The sequence below is a fragment of the Micromys minutus genome (assembly GCF_963924665.1).
Source record: "Micromys minutus genome assembly, chromosome: 10".
Lineage (NCBI taxonomy): Eukaryota > Metazoa > Chordata > Mammalia > Rodentia > Muridae > Micromys > Micromys minutus.
Window position 1 is genome coordinate 35,531,183 of NC_137979.1, and position 19,131 is coordinate 35,550,313.

Below are 19,131 nucleotides of genomic sequence, written 5' to 3' on the forward strand. Positions count from 1 at the left end.
GGGAAAAGAACGTTCGATTTGTTGGGTGGGCGCGGGCGGGCGGGGAGCGAGTACATTGCGCAGGCGCAGCTGCTCGGCTCCTCTCGCCAGCGACTCGACCGGCCCAGCTCTCGCGGACAAGTCCCGACATCACGCGCCCCCCCCACCTCGGGGACCGCCTCCTCCTCGCTCTCGGCGTCGTCGAAGATAAACAATAGTTGGCCGGCGAGCGGCGAGTGTGTCTCCCGCCTCGGAATTCGGCGGGCTGCGTGGGAACGGCGGGATCCCGGGCAGCCAGCCATGGCGGGGCTGTACTCGCTGGGAGTGAGCGTCTTCTCTGACCAGGGCGGGAGGAAGTACATGGAGGACGTAACTCACATTGTGGTGGAGCCGGAGCCGGCTGCGGAGGACAAGCCGGTACCGCGGCGGGCGCTCGGGCTGCCGGCGACCCCCACTCTCGCCGGCGTCGGGCCATCGGGAAAAGGCCCGGCGGCGGCCCGCGACCCTGCCTCGGACGCCGCGGCCTCGCTACCCGCTGGCCGCTGCTGTCGCCGCCGCTCCTCGGTGGCCTTCTTTGCCGTGTGCGACGGGCACGGCGGGCGGGAGGCGGCACAGTTTGCCCGGGAGCACTTGTGGGGTTTCATCAAGAAGCAGAAAGGCTTCACCTCGTCCGAGCCCGCCAAGGTGTGTGCTGCCATCCGCAAAGGCTTTCTCGCTTGTCACCTCGCCATGTGGAAGAAACTGGGTAAGGTCCCGGCTTATGTGTCGCCCGCCTCTTTTCTCCCTTTTCCCCCATGGGCTTTTTATAGCATCAGCACCGCGTGGGCCTTCCCCGGTACCAGAGCGCTAATCATCAAGCGACGCTGTCCAACAAGGGATGTGAGTGAAGACGGTCAGGGTTGGAGTTCTGGGCACACCGAGTGGCCTCGGAAACGCTAGGATGGCTTGTCTCCCAGCAACCGCTCCTTGCTTTCTCTCCTCCCTCCCACGATCAGGGGGCAACAGTCCCCTCTCCCTTCGCTTATTCACTTTGCTAGCAGCACGCTCAGAAGTGTTTGAAAGCAGGCGCCGGATTCTAATCGAGGGATTCATTTAAGAAACGTGGGCCAGGTGAAGGAAGCAGGAGGTGGCAAGAATTGGAGCGTTCCCTTAGCATCTGTCATAATTTTGTTCTTGTTGGGCTTGTCCCTCTTGGTTGCCTCCTACCGGTGGTGTCACTTCTTCAGATTGCCCTGAGTGTCTCTGTGTGAGTCAGTTGAGAAGGGTTGAAGTGTATGTAACATAGGCAACTTACTTTTGGAAGCAGTTCTGTTGTGATCGTGTTTTAGGGTCACCCCTTGAATTGTTTATGAGAAAGGTGTGCAACGTGTTAAATATTAAATCGACCCCATGTTAGGGGTATGTGTTAACATCTTGGTGGTGGTGGTGGTTGTGTGTGTGTGTGTGTGTGTGTGTGTGAGAGAGAGAGAGAGAGAGAGAGAGGTGGGGGGATACTTACTTAGCTAATTGCATTGTTTCCCAGAAGTTCATAGTCAAAAGTACTCATGTAAATACTCAACAAAGTAGCTTTTGGTAACAGGTATCTTAATTCCTGAAAGTTAAGTGTAACTGTAGTCCATCTAAATTTTGAATGTTTGTGAGACAGACAGTACTTCTGGATATAACATAAATGACCGAGGATTATGTGGTTGCTTATATATTGCTCTGGGTATATGGTGCATATCTTTGTTACAGGAAAGAGTTTATGCTCCTGCCACTAAAAACCCTTTGTTTATAGTGGGGTAAGAAAGTCACTCTATTTTCATTAAAGAGACAGAGACACAGAGAAAGCTGTAACAGATTTGTAAAATACACAGTATTTTTAGAAAGGTATTGTCATACAGTATAGACTAGCTGGTTTCAAAGTCTGTTTTCCATCTGTTCGGCCTTTTGCCAAATATTTGATTGACTTGAAGACCAGCCACTAAGGTTTTTAGAGGCAGTTCCCAGCAAATCCCTGGGGCCCCTATCATGGATTTATTTTGTTTTCGTGTGGGCAGAGTAGAGCTGAAAGCATTGTGGTTTATTCTAGAAATGCATTATATTATTGGCTAAAGAGGAATTAAAAGTGGGTAGTGAGACAAAGAAGATTAAGATTAGACACAAAGAACTATTATAGAGTTCATTTATTTTGCAGTACACTTGGGGCATATGAATTTCCCATATGGTTTAAAAATCAAAAGCCTTTAATATTTGAACTTTAGATAGGTGTGGTGGTAAATGCCTCTAATACTAGTGCCCGAGAGGCCAAGGTATGTCTGAGTTTGAGGCCAGCCTGATTACTCTCAGAGTTTTAGGACAGCCAGGGCTAGTAGAGAGACCCTTTAAAAAAAAAAAAAAAAAAAGAAAAGAAAAAAATTGAATTTTATATTGGAGTGTGGTGGCTAATGCTGGTCGTCCTAGCACTTGGGTGGCAGACCAAGGAAGATCAGTGCAAGTTCAGGGCCAGGACAACAAAGTAGACTATCAAAAGAAAAAGTTTGAACTTCATATTTGGTTTTATTTTAATCTGTTTTGTGTTGGTGCTGAATTTAACACTGGGTCTCTCATGTAAGTAGGAGCTCTACCTCTGTGACTTCAGAGTGTCCTTTAATAAAGCAGACCATGCTGTTAATCGTAAGTGTATTTATACATGCAGACTTCAAAACATTCCGTACTTTAAATTGTGTGTGTGTGTGTGTGTGTGTGTGTGTGTGTGTGTGAGAGAGAGAGGGGGGGGGGTGCAGATGCCTGAAAACAACCAGACACATTAGATAGCCTGAGAGCTAAGGTTACAGGTGGTTATGAGATGCCCGATGTTGCTTCTGGGAACTGAACTCTCAAGAACTTGGGTACTTTGGAAGAACAGTACAGGCTCTTATCCAGCTGTAGCATCTCTCCAGCTCTGCATATAAATACTTTTTTGAGTCACACTTTTATTTTTACTGAATGAAACCTTTGAACTCCATCTTCAAAACTTAAATTTAAAAAAAGAATTAAAAAATATTTTGAGTAAGTTAGAATTATAATATAGGAAAAACAAATTTAAAAAATTCAAGTTTTAATTTTTGTTCAGTTTTTTATTTTCTGTCAATTAAGTAAAGTTAAAGTTTCCGCCCTATCACCTACAGGCCAAGTTCTTTTCAGTCCGTAGTCAACCTCTCCCTGCACTTGTGTTAATTAGCCATTTTTGTCATCTTTGACAAGTCACATTTTTTCAGGGCACATTAAAATATTTCACTTTTGATTGACATAGTAGCTCATGTCCTTAATCCTAACAAATGGGAGGCAGAAACATGTGAATCTCTGAGTTCAAGACCAGCCTGGTTCCAGCTCAGTCAGGGAGACCATGTGTAAAACAAAACAAATATATACTCATTTAGAAAACAAACACACACACATGTATTTTACATATATTACTCTCACACACACACACACACTGATAGATGTCACCCACATAAACAACTCTTGGGTCACTAATAACTTTCTAGTACAGGAACCTGGAGTGACAGCTCAGTAGCAGAGCCTGTAAATAACCAATGAGGCTCTGAGTTCAATTCCCAGCACAAAGATGCCCTAGGTTTCTTTTTCTGTCTCTAAGCTCTTAGTGCACCTGACTTTTTTCATTTAAAGATTTATTTATTTTTATGTTTATGAGTACTCTATCTGTGTGTGTACCTGCATGCTAGAAGAGGGCATCAGATCTCATTACAGATGGTTATGAACCACCATGTAGTCGCTGGGAATTGAACTCAGGACCTCTAGGAGAGCAGCCAGTGCCCTTAACTGCTGAGCCATCTCTCTAGCTTCCTTCCACACCTGACTTTTTATATAGGTTCTGCATTACTTTTTACCAACTGATTATCTTCCCAGTCCCTTGGTTGTGAAATTTTAATACTGCTATTTCACCTCTTGTGTACCAGGTTTACAGGTATGGCTTACCAAGTCTTCCCCCAAGCCCAGCTGTGAGAGTGTAGCTATGAAGAGTACAGTGACAACTAGCTCACTTTGAGGCCTCTGTTGTGATAAGGGACTGGAAGTTTTACCAAGTATTGCTTTGTACCACCAGTGCATGAGTCAACATAGTACAAAGGGCACATGAGCTCTTAGAATTATTATGAGGAACTGCTCTAGATCACATGGGCCACTGAGAGACCAGCATGTACTTATGTCTGCCTCTTAGCTGAATCTTGAGGTTTCTGGCTGTAACTAAGACTCTTAGGGTTGTCCATATAGCACATGAAGTGAAGTAGCTGCTCAATAGTCAGTTGAATTTCTGTCTGGTATAATGATGTAATAAATCGGCTTCTTTATATTTTAGTAAACACATTGATCCATTTGTTACTTTATTATTATGTGTGGGGTGTTGGCCTGGGTCAGAGGACAGACAATTGGTAGGAATAGGTTTTTGTTTCTCTGTGTTATCTGAGCCCTGAAGATAGTTCAGGTTGTTAGGGTTGTTGTGGAGCAGGTGCATTATGCTGGGGAGGAAAGAAAGCAGGGGAGGTATTAGCAGCAGCTCCATAGGGACCAGTCCTGGCCTCAAACGTGTATATGTGTACACACATGCCAGTGTACTACACATGTGTACTTATACATACACTTGGACATACAAAAGTAATTGTGCATTGGGGCAGTCAGATGACTGATCCCTAGAAACACTTGGAGTGAGGGAACTGACTCCTTCAAGTCTTAAGACCTCCTGTAAGCTGCAACTTGTATCTCTTCCTGCCCACTAAATAAGTAAACATGTAAACAACAAAACTCATTAATGAAAATTTATACAACAGAGTTATGTTAGCTTCCTAGGAATGCTCTCTTGAATAATAACTGGGTGGTTTGAAACAATAGAAACTTAAGCTTTTATGGCTTTGGATGTCAAAAGTTGGAAATGAAGGAGTCATGAGAGTAGTGGGTTCCTTAGAGAGAATCTGTTCTACGCCTGCCCCTGGTGGCTGTCAGCTGTCTTTTGCCTGCCTTTTATTTTGGTTTGAAGATGGCTGCATCTCTGCATCTCAGCCTCATCTTTTTGTATTCCTTTCTCTGCATTGTCTTCCCTTCTTTCTACTAAGTGCCCACTCTAATCCAAGATGATCTCTTTAAGGATCTTAACCTACTTTCATCTGCAAAGACCCTTTTCCGAATAGTGGCATAGTCACAGGTTTCAGAAGGATAACAGTCCACTAAAAACGTATTTTCATCTCCTCAGATACCTTCCTTCCAAAATAGTTAATTCCAAAGAAAATAGACTACAGTGGGAAACCTGACAAACACCTTTTAGGTTATCAAATATAGGTTTAAAAAATAGTTTAAACTTTTAAAAAATGGATTTAATTTTTAGATAGGATCTTACTGGGTGACTGTGTTTGTTGGTGATGTAATCCTAGATGGTGGATTGTTGGTGGAAGTTTGAGCCAGGTTGGGATAGGGAATGACACCCTGTTTCAAAACGAAATGAGTCAGTTACCCAGCCTTAAATGTTTGTTATAGCAGTAGAAACCAGTTTTGGATTAATGACGTGGATTCTCCTGTTTGTAGGAATTAGGTACTATGAGTAATTACTCAGTATTAGTTCAAGAAAATAATTTGACTTTTTGTCAGAGCAGGAAGGAAAATACAAAACTGAAGGAACAGATCTCAGAAAGGTCAAAAACCCAGGGACTTGGTCAGATTCTAGGATGGTTTTGTTAAGGTCTTTTTGCTATGATAGTTTATATTTCAATAAAGAATATGAATCAGAAATTGCAGCCTCATTTCATTTTCTAAGTATTTTTTGATTTATAATTATGTCATTTTTCAAGGGTTCTCAGACTTTTTTTTTTTGAGACAGGCATTCACTCTGTAGTGTGGGCTGTCCTGGAACTCACTGTGCATCCTAGGTCAGCCATGAATTCACATGGTGATCTTCCTGCCTCAGACACCTAAGTGCTGGGTTACAGACTTGAGCTGCCACACTTGTTGCAATGAATAAACTTTATATATACATATAAACATGTATGCAGATATATATGGTCATCTCCTCTACTCCTTTGTATTTTACTATCTGCACCAGTCTTTATGATTTTTAGAGACTGTGATAATTGCTTTTAATGTGGTTTTTTTTTTTTTTTGGAGGAGAATATTACTGTCACCATGCCCCCCAAAACCTGTCTATAATCTATTCTTCCCATCCTAGGCTTCCTCACATGGCAAGAACTAGGAAGGCTTGTTTTTTAATTTAATTTAGTTTTTTTAAAAGATTTATTTATTTATTTATTTTATATATGAGTACACTGTAGCTGTCTTCAGACACACCAGAAGGCAGCACTGGATCCCATTACAGATGGTTGTGAGCCTCCATGTGGTTGCTGGGAATTGAACTCAGGACCTCTGGAAGAGCAGTCAGTGCTCTTAACCACTGAGCCATCTCTCTAGCCCTTTTGGCTTGTTTTGAATCCAAGCTTTTCTTACTTGTGTTGGACTTTGCATAAGACTATTGTGCCAGAGTGTCTTTATCTGTAAGGTGGAGCTGATGACAGTACTGTCCACTTCCTAAGAATTAAATGAATATATTGCTATCACGTATACAATATGTGCCCCAAATTTTAAATTTGCCACAAAATACACGTATTTTTTTTTTTTTTTGCTTATTTGTAATTTTTTCTTTATTAAAATCTTTCTCTGGATGGGAGTGGGGCTGGGTGAAGGGATAACATCTCAAATGTAAATACAGAGTATCTAATAAAAAAAGAGAAAAAAAAAAGAATTAAAAAAATCTTTCTCTTCCCCCTTTTCTCTCTTCATCACGTTCTTTCATTCATCTCACATAACCTAGAGTCTCCTTGAACCTGATTACCTGACTCTACCTCCCAGGAGCTTGGATTACAGGTGTATGTCACCACTCCAAGCTCAAAAAGTTAATTAATTTTTTTTTAGAAGACTGAGTCTTAGCTGAGTAAGGTGGCTTGAGAATGTAATCCTAGCACTCCAGAGGCTGAGACAGTAGGATTACACTGAGTTCAGGGTTAGTCTGAGTTGCATAGACAGCCAGTGCTATATAATGAAATCCTATCTCAAAAATTGGAGCTAGAAAGATTGTTCAAAAGTTAAGAGTACTCACTGCTCCTTTAGAGGACCCAGGTTTGGTTCCAGTGTTCTAGGGGATCCAATGCCCTCTTCTGGCCTGCTCAGGCATGAGACATATGCGTGATTCACAGACATGCATGCATTTACCCACACATACATAAAAATGAAAAATCTTTAGAAAACAAAACAAAAAAGACACTAGGCTCTTTTGCCTAGGATGCATAAGATCTTGGGTTCACTCTCCAGTACCACCAAAACAAAGATTTAAATACGTGAATAAAAAGAAGAGAGGTACTGAATCTTAACTGGTTCAAGGTAAGACTGAAATTTCAGTTTGTAGGGAGGTTGAGGCAAGAGGATTTGGTGGTTGCTCTCAGTCTGGGTAATAAGGGAAAACAACAGCAATAACAACACCCTCCCAAAATGCCCCATTTCCATGATACACAAACTGAAGGGGACAGGGTTCTTTGTAGGTGAACACACTTAGTCAGCACAGCATAATACAGCCTTGGACTCCAATGACCCTTCTGCCTTAGCCACCCATGTAGTTGTGAAGTTAGTGATGTTATATTGGGTCTGGTGCAGTGGTGCATAGCCTGTGGTCTTACTCTATTTGTTTGGATGAGGTAGAATGACCGTGGGTTCCCTCTAGCCTGGGAAACAGTGAGATACTTTATCCTAAAAAAGACAAAACCCTCACAAAACACTAAAAAACAAGTTTATAGGTTTTGGGTTTTATTTTTATATTTGAAAACATATGTAAGACAATATTAACAGGTGGAGGATTGCTTTAATTCAGTTATCAAATGCTATATAAATAGATTAGTTTAAATTCAGAACTACATCTGAGACAAACCATAACATGATAAAGGTGACGTTTCAGGTGAATTTCATTATTTCTATTCCATTGCAGAATATCTATTTGTTCATACAGTTTGCTCATGGGATTCTTTTACATTTATCTGTGTATTTATTTTGTGTATGTGTGTGGATACATATGAAGTTTAAAGGGCAGTTTGTAGGAGTTGGTTTTCTTGGCTTCATGGATTCCAAGGACTTGGGCAAGTACTTTTGCTGAGCCATTGTTTTTAAATTTTTCTTTTCTTTCTTTTTTCTTTTTTTTTTCTTTTTTTGAGATCTGGTCTCTCTACATAGCCCTGGTTGACCTCTAGTACCCACCAGGTTAGCTGGAGATCACCTGCTTTTCTCTTTCAGACTAAAGGCATTCACCACAATACCAGACTTTCAAGTTTCTTTTTTGAATCAGATTCATGTAGGCCAGGCAGTCCTGGAATTCGGTATGTAGTTGAAGATACCCTACTCTTGATCATCCTCCTCCTACCTCCCGAGTGCTGATATTACAGGTGTGTACCATTAAGTCAGTTTCAGAAATGTGATTTGAATAATACTGTGGCTTTGACTGTCTTATTTGCACACACACTCACCCATTTTATTTCAGGTAGATTTTGAATATGACTTAATTACTTGTATGCCTTTAGTAAATTTTGTTTTCCTGAATTTATCTTTTGTTGTTTTTTATTTATTTATTTAGACACACAGGGACTTCCTGAGTAGCCCTGGTTAGCTTAGGATATGATATGTAGACCAGGCTGTCTCCTGAGAGCTAGAACTATATGTCTGGCATCACAGATGACTACATGTCAGTAACGAGTAAGTGCATATACTGTCCAGGTAGAGAAGAGGACATTGCCTGTATTGTACTAGTACCTGTATACCTGTGCTGGTCTTGTGTGTCCCTGTGTGTTGCTGGGTGTCGAATGCAGAAGTCAGTACTTTCTGGGTAGGCTTTCCTTTTTACTTTCTTGAGGTAGTCTCATGAAGTTGCCCAAGTTTGCCTTGAACTGTTGATCTTCCCACTTCAGCCTTCTAGTAGGTAGGATTAGTTTTCTGCCATCGTGGCTTCATGTTCCAAGGAGTAACCATTACTTGAAGCTTTGTTCTGTGCTGCTTGTTGATGTTTTTAGTAGTTTGATCAGGTGTATTGAACATGTTATTTTTGTGGTAAGTCACTGAATATCTCCTTTATCTCAGGAGTTTCTGAGGTTCTTAGGCAATGTGTAGAATCAGGAGGGCATCAGGATTGATGTTTACTTTTCTTTCCCCTTTGTGAACAGTGCTGCTCTGACCATGTGTTTCTGCAGTAATGTGTGGTGTATTCCTAAGGGTGGTTGAGGAGGAGGCCTGTCTTCCCTCTCTGATGATAGATACCCAAGTGCTCCCACAGTGCTCTCCTAGGTAGCTGATTGAAGTTCTGGCCACATTTTCTGTGTCTTATATTAAGCAGTTGTACTCATGCTGTCCTCTCTTGTGGTTTTAATTGCTGTTTATCAGATGACTGTAGAAAAGTTGAATGCCTTGGCATGCTTTTTTGTTTTTTCTTTGGCTCAAGGTCTATTTAGGCATATTGTTCTTTTTTCCTTTAGGTGGCCTGTCTGACTGATTGCAGTTGTAGGATAATTTTGTATAGCTTCCTCTGTTCTGTGAAATATTTCTGATTCTGTTTCTAGTACTTTACTAAGTAAACTTGTGGGTACACAAGGAGGCTAGAAGGTGTTGGATTCCTTAGGGTTGGAGTTAGAGGTGTGGATGCTGTGATCCTCATAATTGAGCAGCAAGTGTTCCTCACTACTGAGCTGTGGCTCCAGCCTCAGTTTACCACCCATTATCTTTAGCCTTTACTATTTTTTCTTGAATTCAATGAAGGAGAACCAATTTATTCCTTCATATTAACTTTTCTTGCTTCTCAGATGACTGCCTTCTGCAGTTATCCTAGTAGAACTGTCTTTGCTCAAACATACAGGAGTCCCTCATATTTGCTTGTGACCTTTACTGTGCTTCATGTCTGCTCTGGGCTTACTTTCATATTTTTTCCTTTCAGTAGAGTTTCGATGGGCAGAATATGTGAGTGATTCAATCTGCTATCATGACTTTACAGTTTTAGTTCAGTATTACATAATTGATTGTCACTGAATTTAACTAGACAGTATATGGTTTGGAGTTGATTTGAGAGTTCTGTTATTTAATATTTAAGTTATCTTAAGAAAGCTTTTTAACCATGCAAAGTATTGCTTTCTTCATTTATAAGATGAAATAGGAATAATTTGTTTTTGTTTTTCAAGATAGGGTTTCTCTGTGTAGCTTTTTGGCTGTCCTGGATCTGACTTTGTAGACTTTGCTGGCCATGAACTCAGACATCTGCCTGCCTCTGCCTCCTGACAGCTGGTATTAAAGGTGTGCACCACCACTGCCTAACTAGGGAATAATTTTATGTCTTAGAGGCTTACTGTATTGTTTGAAGTAATATGTGCAACCTTTGTATAGAACCTTGTACATAGTGTTCAGTAAATGTTGTTAGGTGGGTGGAGAGATGGCTTAGCAGGTAAGAGCACATCCTGATTTTGCAGAGGACCTGTGTTCAGTTCCCAGCACCTATATCAGGAGCCTAACAACTGCCTGTAACTCCAGTTCCTGGGTATTTGATAGCCTCTTCTGGCCTGTTTGGGCCCTGCACATATGGTGCACATAATAGTAAGTCACATACACATGCACACGCACACGAAAATATGTGGTAGAGTCTCTGAGTTCAGCATTAGGTTAGCATGTTCTACATAGCAAGTTCCAAGTCAGTCAGGACTACAGTGATACCTTGTTTCCAAACAACAGCAGCAGCAGCAGCAACAACAACAAAAACCAACAAAAAACCTAAATACTTGGTTTTATTTTTAAACAACTTTTAAATATTCAAGTGGCTCTTTCTGGAAAGATACAAGTGCTGGAATTTGACGAAATGGTATTACAATCAACTGTACCACACAGCCTAGTTGTTGCTTAGACTTACATCGTATTTAGGAGCCCTTGGGCTTGGTACCTAACAAAGAAAACTTAACAAACTTTTGCTTTTCTATGTAGTGCATAGAAGTAGAAAAATCTATCCTGTAATTTCTTTCTCTCAGTATTCTAGTTATATTATTTTCAAATTTATTTATTAGAAGATTTAATTTAAATTCTCAGGTGTTCTAGTTAGTTTTATGTCAATTTGACACAAGATAGAATCATTTTGGAAGAGGGAACCTCAGTTGAGAAAGAACCTGACAAGATTGACCTCTGGTCAAGCCTGTGATGAATTTTCTTGCTTGATGGTTGATGTGGTCCCAGTTCACCATAGGCAGTACCATCCCTGGGCTGGTAGTCCAGAGTTCTCTAAGAAGGCAGGATGGGAAAGCCACGAGGAGCAAGATCTCCATGGTCACTGCTGTCAGTTCTTACCTCCAGGTTCCTGCCTTGAGTTCCTGTCCTGACTATGATGATAGAATGTGATATGGAAATGTAAGATGAAATAAGCCTTTTTGGGGGGCTGGAGAGATGGCTCAGTGGTTGAGAGTGCTGGACTGCTCTTCCACAGATCCTGAATTCAATTCCCAGCAACCACAAGGTGGTTCATAACCATCTATAATGAGATCTGGCACCCTCTTCTGGTGTGCAGGCATATATGCAGGCAGAACACTGTATACAATAAATAGGTAAATTTTTTTTTAAAAGCCCCTTTCTCCCCATGGTTGTTTTGGTCTTTTTTTTTTTTTTTTTTTTAAATCATGGCAATAGAAACCCTACCTAGGACAAATCAATTCTAAGCCTCCCCTTACTCCCTCCCTCCCATTCATTCTGTACTAGGAATTGCATCTAGGATCTTGAGAATATTAGGCAGATGCTCTACTACTGAGCTACAGCTTCTGCTCAAGATGTTTTTCTAAAACTTTTTGCTGTGCAAACCCAAGTGTTAACATGCTAATTCAAGATAGGTTGCTTTTTGTATTCTGATAACTGTCCTGATGTATATCTGGAAAAGTAAGGAGAAGTAAAATATAAAATGTTTTCTTTCTTATTACAGCAGAATGGCCAAAGACTATGACAGGTCTTCCCAGCACGTCTGGAACAACTGCCAGTGTGGTTATCATACGGGGCATGAAGATGTATGTAGCTCATGTAGGTGACTCTGGGGTGGTCCTTGGAATTCAGGATGACCCAAAGGATGATTTTGTGAGAGCTGTGGAGGTGACACAAGATCACAAGCCAGAACTTCCCAAGGAAAGAGAAAGAATCGAAGGACTTGGCGGGAGGTAATCAGTTGTTTTGTCTGTCTTATTTTGGTTCTGGTTAGCTGTCTACTCTGTCTTTTGACTTTCTATATCTCCCTCACTATTCCTTCTTAAGTGGGGCGAGGTTTTGTTATGTAGGCCAGCCTGGTATGTAACTCACTGTGTAGCTGAGGCTGGTCTACAGCTGGTTATCCTCTGCTTTAGTTCCCACAGTCCTGGGTTACACACAAATCCGCCCTCTTGCCTTTCACTCTCTTTTTGAGATGGGGTCTTCTAGAGCCTGACCCAGAACTCCTGATTTTCCTCCTCTTTCTTGCTGGGATTACATGCATGGTAACTGTACTTGTTCTGTTTACTTTTAAAGCAGTTAAATCTGGTATTATGAGTTCTCATTTGCTTGTTACAAAAATATCTGTGCATTCATGTTTACCTTTTTGAATTGCTTTATTTATGAAATGGCTCTAAAGGAGAAGTAATATCTCAAGTAACAATAGGTTACTTTTATTTTCATTTTATTGTAAGCTTCTCAAATAAATACTGACAAGACCTTCCGAGTGTGGACAAAGCAGAACATTAGACTATGCCATGTGCCTCCCAGATATAATTTTTACAGTTTATCTTTATCATAATCATATTTAGAAAGTCCCTCCTTTTTAAACTCTCCTGGGCCTTGTATATATGTATGTATGTATGTATGTATGTATGTATGTATGTATGTATGTATCTACAGTGAGAGAAAAATGCTTCATTCATGAGAATGGCATGCTTTTCCATTTTTGTAGAACTCTCCAGTGTTTAGTGGGTGACATATCTTCTGTGTTTAGTCTGTCATGGAATGTTACCTTTGGTTGCAGTAGCTGGACACACACCTACAAATTTTAATATGTTTATTATTTTGAGACACTGTGTGGCCAGGTTAGCCTCAAACTCATGGAGGTCCTCCTCCTACTTCTATGTTTTTCTTTTTTTCTTCCTTCCTTCCATCCTTCCATCCTTTCTTCCTTCCTTCCTTCCTTCTTCCTTCCTTCCTTTCTTCCTTCCCTCCCTCCTTCCTTCCTTCCTTCCTTCCTTCCTTCCTTCCATCCTTCCATCCATCCTTCCTTCCTTCCTTCCTTCCCTCCCTCCCTCCCTCCCTCCCTCCCTCCCTCCCTCCCTCCTTCCTTCCTTCCTTCCTTCCTTCCTTCCCTTTTTTTTTCTTTTTTCTTAGAGATTTATTTATTTCATGTATGTGGGCACACTGTCACTGTTTTCAGACACACCAGAAGAGGTCATCAGATCCCATTATAGATGGTTGTGAGTCACCATGTGGATGCTGGGAATTGAACTCAGGTCCTCTGGAAGAGCAGTCGGATTCTACATTTCAAGTATTGGGATTAAAATATGTGTCACCAAGCTCAGGGAAGAGTAAATGTATTACCTGGAAAGTAGTTTTATTAAGCATTATGAGTTACGAGGTGTGTACCTGGAAGTTTGAGCTCATCTTGGGCCATTTAGTATGAGCTACATAGTAGAGATACTTTTCTAAAAAACAAAACAACCGTCATCTGTACACTCTGCCTATTCAGTGCCCGTTCCTATTGCTGGTAACCTGTTCACTGTCATAGTTTTGCTTATTCCATAATAGTGTGTGGTTAGGACTCATAGAAACCCCCACACAAGGTTTTGTATGTGACTTCATCATTTAACCACTTGTTCCTGGGGAGCTATATTGCATAGCCAGTCATTCTACTGCTGAAAAACTATCTCTCTACACATGGCCCTCATGATGAAAACAGCTGACCTGCTCAGAAGGCCTTGGTATTTATTGAGGAATCTTTAGATTACATTTTGAGAGACATGTTTCTAATGTGTATTCAGCTTCACCTTTAAGATTTTAACCTTAAACTAGAATTAAAAAAAAAAAATCTAAGCAATGTAGTAGAGACACAGACACTTTTTTCTATGGCAGTGAATAACTGCTTGGACAATTACTCATCTCTTACTGATGAGGAGGCTGACCGGGCTTTTGTCTTTATTTTGCATTAAGATGGCCTTGAGTTTATCTTCTCCTTGTACTTTTTCTGGTTAAGATAAACAAATGTTAGCTTTGTTGTAGGACAGCATTGCTTATTGTAAAATGACCCTGGAATGAAGCTTCATCTGGCTAGAGACTTTGTATAGACTACACATTTCTATTAGCAAACAATGCTGTGGCTTCCAACAAGTGTACAGTTTAACTTGTGTACATACCTTATAGATAGGTCTTTATTTCTTTTGTGTGTATGTATATATGCATTTGAATGTATGTCACATATATACAGGTGACTCTGGAGTTTGAAAGAAGGCATTGGATCTCCTGAACCTGGAATTAAGAGTGCCTGTGAGCCACCAGTGAGACTGCTGGGGACAGAACTTGGGTTCTCTGTAAGAGCAGTAATTAGCAGTAACTAGCCCTGTAGTTAAAGTCTTTTTGGAAAATGCAGAATTCCTGGGCATATGAAACTTACTTATGTTGGGTATTAGGGCTCACACCTGCTATCGCAGCATTCTAGAGGGTAAAGCAGGTTTGCCATGAATTGGTATCCAGTCCAAGTTAAATAGTAAATTTTAGGCAGGCCTGAATTACAGAGTGGGGCCTTGTTTATTGAGAACTTACCTGTTAAGCCAGCTGTGGTGGCAATTGCTTGTCATCCCAGCATTTGGGAGCAGAGGAAGGGAGACTGCTGTAGGTTTGAGGTCAACATCATCTACAAAGCAAGTCCCTTGACAGTCAAGGCCACAAAGCAATCATTTTGGTGGCTACAAAGGGACTTGTGAGAATCCTAAGGATTGCTTTCAAGATTTCCTTGGATATTTTTATTTCTTTGTTCTATAACGTGCAATCTTAAATTCAGGTTATAGTCTGATCCTATGGGAGATAGTTGTTTTTCCCTTGTTTATTTTGTCTTACATTTACTAGTACTATATTCTCACCTCCTCTATTTCTTTATACTTCCCCCTTCTACCCCCCCACTGTGTGTGTGTGTGTGTGTGTGTGTGTGTGTGTGTGTGTGTGTTACTTGGGAATTGAGAATCTTATGCATACTAAACAAGCACCTTCCTGCTGACTCATACTCCCAATTCCCCATAATCATCTCTCTCTCCTTCCTTCCTTCCTTCCTTCCTTCCTTTCTTTCTTCCTTCCTTCCTTCATCTCTCTCTCCTTCCTTCCTTCCTTCCTTCCTTCTTCCTTCCTTCTTCCTTCCTTCCTCCCTTCCTCCCTTCCTCCCTTCCTTCCTTCCTTCCTTCCTTCCTTCCTTCCTTCCTTCTTCCTTCCTTCCTTCCTTCTGATCTCACAGACATTGTCTGTGAATGCTTTCTGATTGTCCTACTATACCTAGTCCTCACAGAGTTTTAAACTGAGGCAGTGTTTTCTGTCTTGGCATTTCTGGAGAACAGACCCAGGCCTTGTACATGAGACAGAGCTCTGCCATATTATTGTGCCGCTGGTCCTTTTCTGCCCATGTATCTGTGGGCCTGATGTCTTCTCAGTGTATTTTTAAGACGGTATTTTTCTTGATTATTTTCTTATTTTTTAACTTGAATTTTAAGTGATTTTATTTGATTTTTTTCTTTGATTTTTAATAGCATTTAAAATGAAAGAGTTTATAGTTTTTGTCTCTTCACTTAAAAATACCATCTGGACAGTTGGACACATGCCTTTTGCCATTTGGGAGCAGGTGTATTTTTGTAAAAATGAGCCATTTTATGATAAGTTATTTCCTGCCTTCCCTCAGTCCTGACCTGGGCTATTGGCCAGCACTCTTGTTTTTGCAGCCTTCTGTTGATGCACAGTCAGCTCTCTACATGTCAGGGTGTTCCTCTCCATTTGCCTTTTAATACAGAGCGCCCGCAGAGTGTGCAGTAAAAGTATTGTCTTGTAATATTGCTTTGATTTTAGACTTTTTTTTTAAACAAACAGTACTATTATTTGTCTTGTTTCTCAGACAACAAGGACCATAATATCCTCGCCAATGAAATGTCAGGGGAACTCTGATTACATTTATATTGGAGACAGCTATTGGGATTGCTCTGTGCTGAGGCTCACCTGTCAGGGTTATTAGTATCTCTCTTGTTTGATGTTCTTGTGAATGGCTAGCTTACCTCATTCTCCCATTTGAGCTTCAGCTTTGAAGAAACATAAGAAACCTTTCGTCTTCTAACTCTCCTTGGCTTTAGAACCGAAAGATGAACTTATTCTCTAAAAGATTGGTGAACAAGGGACTTTTTGTAATTCTGCTCCATGTTGGAATTTTTGGTTTATCTGTTTCAGCTGTAATGTCACCATATCAGTGATGACCACTGGCCACATGTGACCGCTTAAGTTTAATAAAAATTAAGCTATAGAAACCGTTTTCCATTTCCTATTTACAGTGTTTCCTAGCATTGTGTTAACATAGGACAATGCAGATTGGCTACTTCCCACTGTTGCTCAGCTCTCCTGGCTTAACCTCTTTAGGTGAGCTTGTCTACTTGCTCTCCTTGTCAGTCTTGTCTGGGAGTGTGCACACCATGAAAGTGTAGCTGTCAGAGGACAATAGGGCATTGCTCCCTGCCTTCTACCTTGTGACAGGGTTTCTTTGCAGTTTTTCTGCTGAATACACCATGCTAGGTGACCAGAAAGCTTCCAAGGATTCTCCTATCTCTGTCTTCTATCTGCCTGGAGGAGTGCTGGGATTACAGATGTCTCTGCATTTATGTCTGGCTTTTACATAAGTCCTAGAGATCTGAGTTCAGGTTGAGAGGCTTGCACTGTCAAGTGCTTCAGTGTGTTCAACCATCATTGCTATCCTTTCTTCAAGGGTTCTCCCCCCCCCTCTCCCCCCTCCCCCCTCCTCTGCCTGCCTGCCTGCCTTTCTTCCTTCCTCTTCTGTAGTACTGGATATTGAACCTAAGGGCTCATATATGCTAGCCAGGTGCTTTACAACTGAGCTGTATTCCTAATCTAGTTTTCCAGACTGTGGAATTGACTTTCAATGCACAGAGAGTTGATGTTCATTTAGTTTAGGGAGATAAGAGTCCTACTATTCAAAGTCAATACAGTAATCTAATAAGAAGGTGACACATGCACCAGTGTGTCAGATTTCTTATTAATAGTGAGGCTATCTGGCAAATCTGTGTGTTGGGCTAGTGACAGATCAGGTGGGTGCCTAGCATGCCCAAGGCTCAGCGTTCCTACCAATGGGGTGGGGAAAGTCTTCATATCAACTAGTTTGCATATCTTCTGTCAACTTTGAATTTTTTATTACATTTATTTGTGTGTGTAGGCATACATAAAGGTCAGAAAACACCTTGCAGGAACCAGCTCTTTACTTCTAATATGTGGGCCTTGTGGATTGAACTTAAGTTATCAGTCTTGGTGGCAAGCCTTTTACCCCAAGATTATCTCTGCTCCTTTTGATTCTGTTTGGAGATGGGTTCTCATTTGTTGTCCAGGTGACTTTAAATCTCATCATCCTCCCACCCAGGCTCCTTAGTAGGTGGGATTGCAGACAACCATGCCACCATGCCTTGGGAACTGGCTTGTTCACCTGGTGTTTGAGATCTCTCTCTCTCTGGACTGGCCTTGCTGATTTGTGTAGGCTGAATGGCTACCGAGCTCCAGGGCTTCTTCTGTTTGCCTCCTAAGAGTGTACCATCAGCACTAACTGCCTTGCTTTTATTTGGTTCCTGAGGATAGAACTAAAGATCTCCTGTTTCCATTGCAGGCACTTTACCGACTAAGTTATCTCCCTAGACCCTCTACTGACATTAAAAAAAAAAAAAAAAAATCAGAGAAGTGGTGTGTGTGTGTGTGTGTGTGTGTGTGTGTGTGTGTGTGTGTGTGTGTGTTTGTTTTGGAGGACATGACAGAAACTGGTTAATTTGAAATAAGGGTCAGTTTCTTTTAAGTAAAGCCTATTCAGTCACAGCTAGCACAGAATTAGCAATCATCTCTACTAGACTTTGGTTTTTTTTTTTTTTTATTGGATATTTTCTTTATTTAAATTTCAGATGTTACCTCTTTCCTGGTTTTCCCTCTGGAAACCCCCATTCCATCTCCCCCACTCCTGCTCCTATGAGGGTGTTCTTCTACCCACCAGATTTTTTTTTTAAACAATTAATCATACTTATAAAAGTTTTAGGTACCTTGAGGTGTCTCACTCCTTTATAAAGATGTTTATTGCTTCTTTTGCAAAGTTGTAGGAGGATTTTCATGGCTTGTAACTCTATAATCTTTAAGGCTGTTTTTGAGGTCTAGTTTTATGCTTTGAATTACAGAAACATCTCCATATATAGGAATCTGTACTTCAGAGGGGTGCTGAGCCTTCTGCCACAACCTTCCAGGGGCCTGGAGGTCTGAGTGAGCATTCCCAGCTCCTGTTACCTTCAAACCAGAAGCGTGGCAGCTGATACTTTTCTGTTTCCTTTATCCCCCAATGAAACAGCAACATCCTTTTACATTTATGGTTATAAATGTTGTCCATTTATCAAGGCTCTTTTCCGCTTTCATTATTTCAGTCCTGTCATCCTGTGCTTTCTTTGACCTGTCTTTTCATTTTCATATTATTTGCAGTTGGTTCTAGTTGGCCTCATCTAGTCAAATTTCTCTCATGTAAATCCTGCTCTGTTTTGTCTGTCTTTTTATAGCAAAAATCTTGGCTGCTTATGTCTTTGTACTTGAATATGTGTTATTATTTTGTGATAATATAGTCTCATTTTATTAATTTCTAACATATCAGGCTTAGTTGTATTTTAATAGTTTAGACTACTTATGAACTCTGTTCACTTTTTAGTGTGATGAACAAGTCTGGAGTGAATCGTGTGGTTTGGAAAAGACCTCGGCTCACTCACAGTGGACCTGTTAGAAGGAGTACAGTCATTGACCAGATTCCTTTTCTGGCTGTAGCAAGAGCACTTGGTAAGATGGACTTATATTTGGTAAAATTATGTT

The 19,131-nt window shown here is 41.0% G+C and overlaps 1 protein-coding gene across 2 annotated transcripts in view; it reads left to right on the top strand.

Moving 5' to 3' along the window:
- Window positions 1-129: 129 nt before the first annotated feature.
- The window catches only part of PPM1D (protein phosphatase, Mg2+/Mn2+ dependent 1D), a 33,282-nt gene continuing 14,280 nt past the window's right edge, over window positions 130-19,131 (top strand). Inside the window, exons 1-3 of one of the 2 annotated variants that reach the window (XM_080922315.1) lie at window positions 130-724; window positions 11,972-12,200; window positions 18,974-19,098. In XM_080922315.1, coding sequence (XP_080778441.1) covers window positions 280-724; window positions 11,972-12,200; window positions 18,974-19,098 — 799 coding nt within the window. In that variant the 5' untranslated portion in view covers window positions 130-279. The remainder of the gene's footprint in view (window positions 725-11,971; window positions 12,201-18,973; window positions 19,099-19,131) is intronic. The other variant, XM_080922316.1, reaches the window with a different exon arrangement.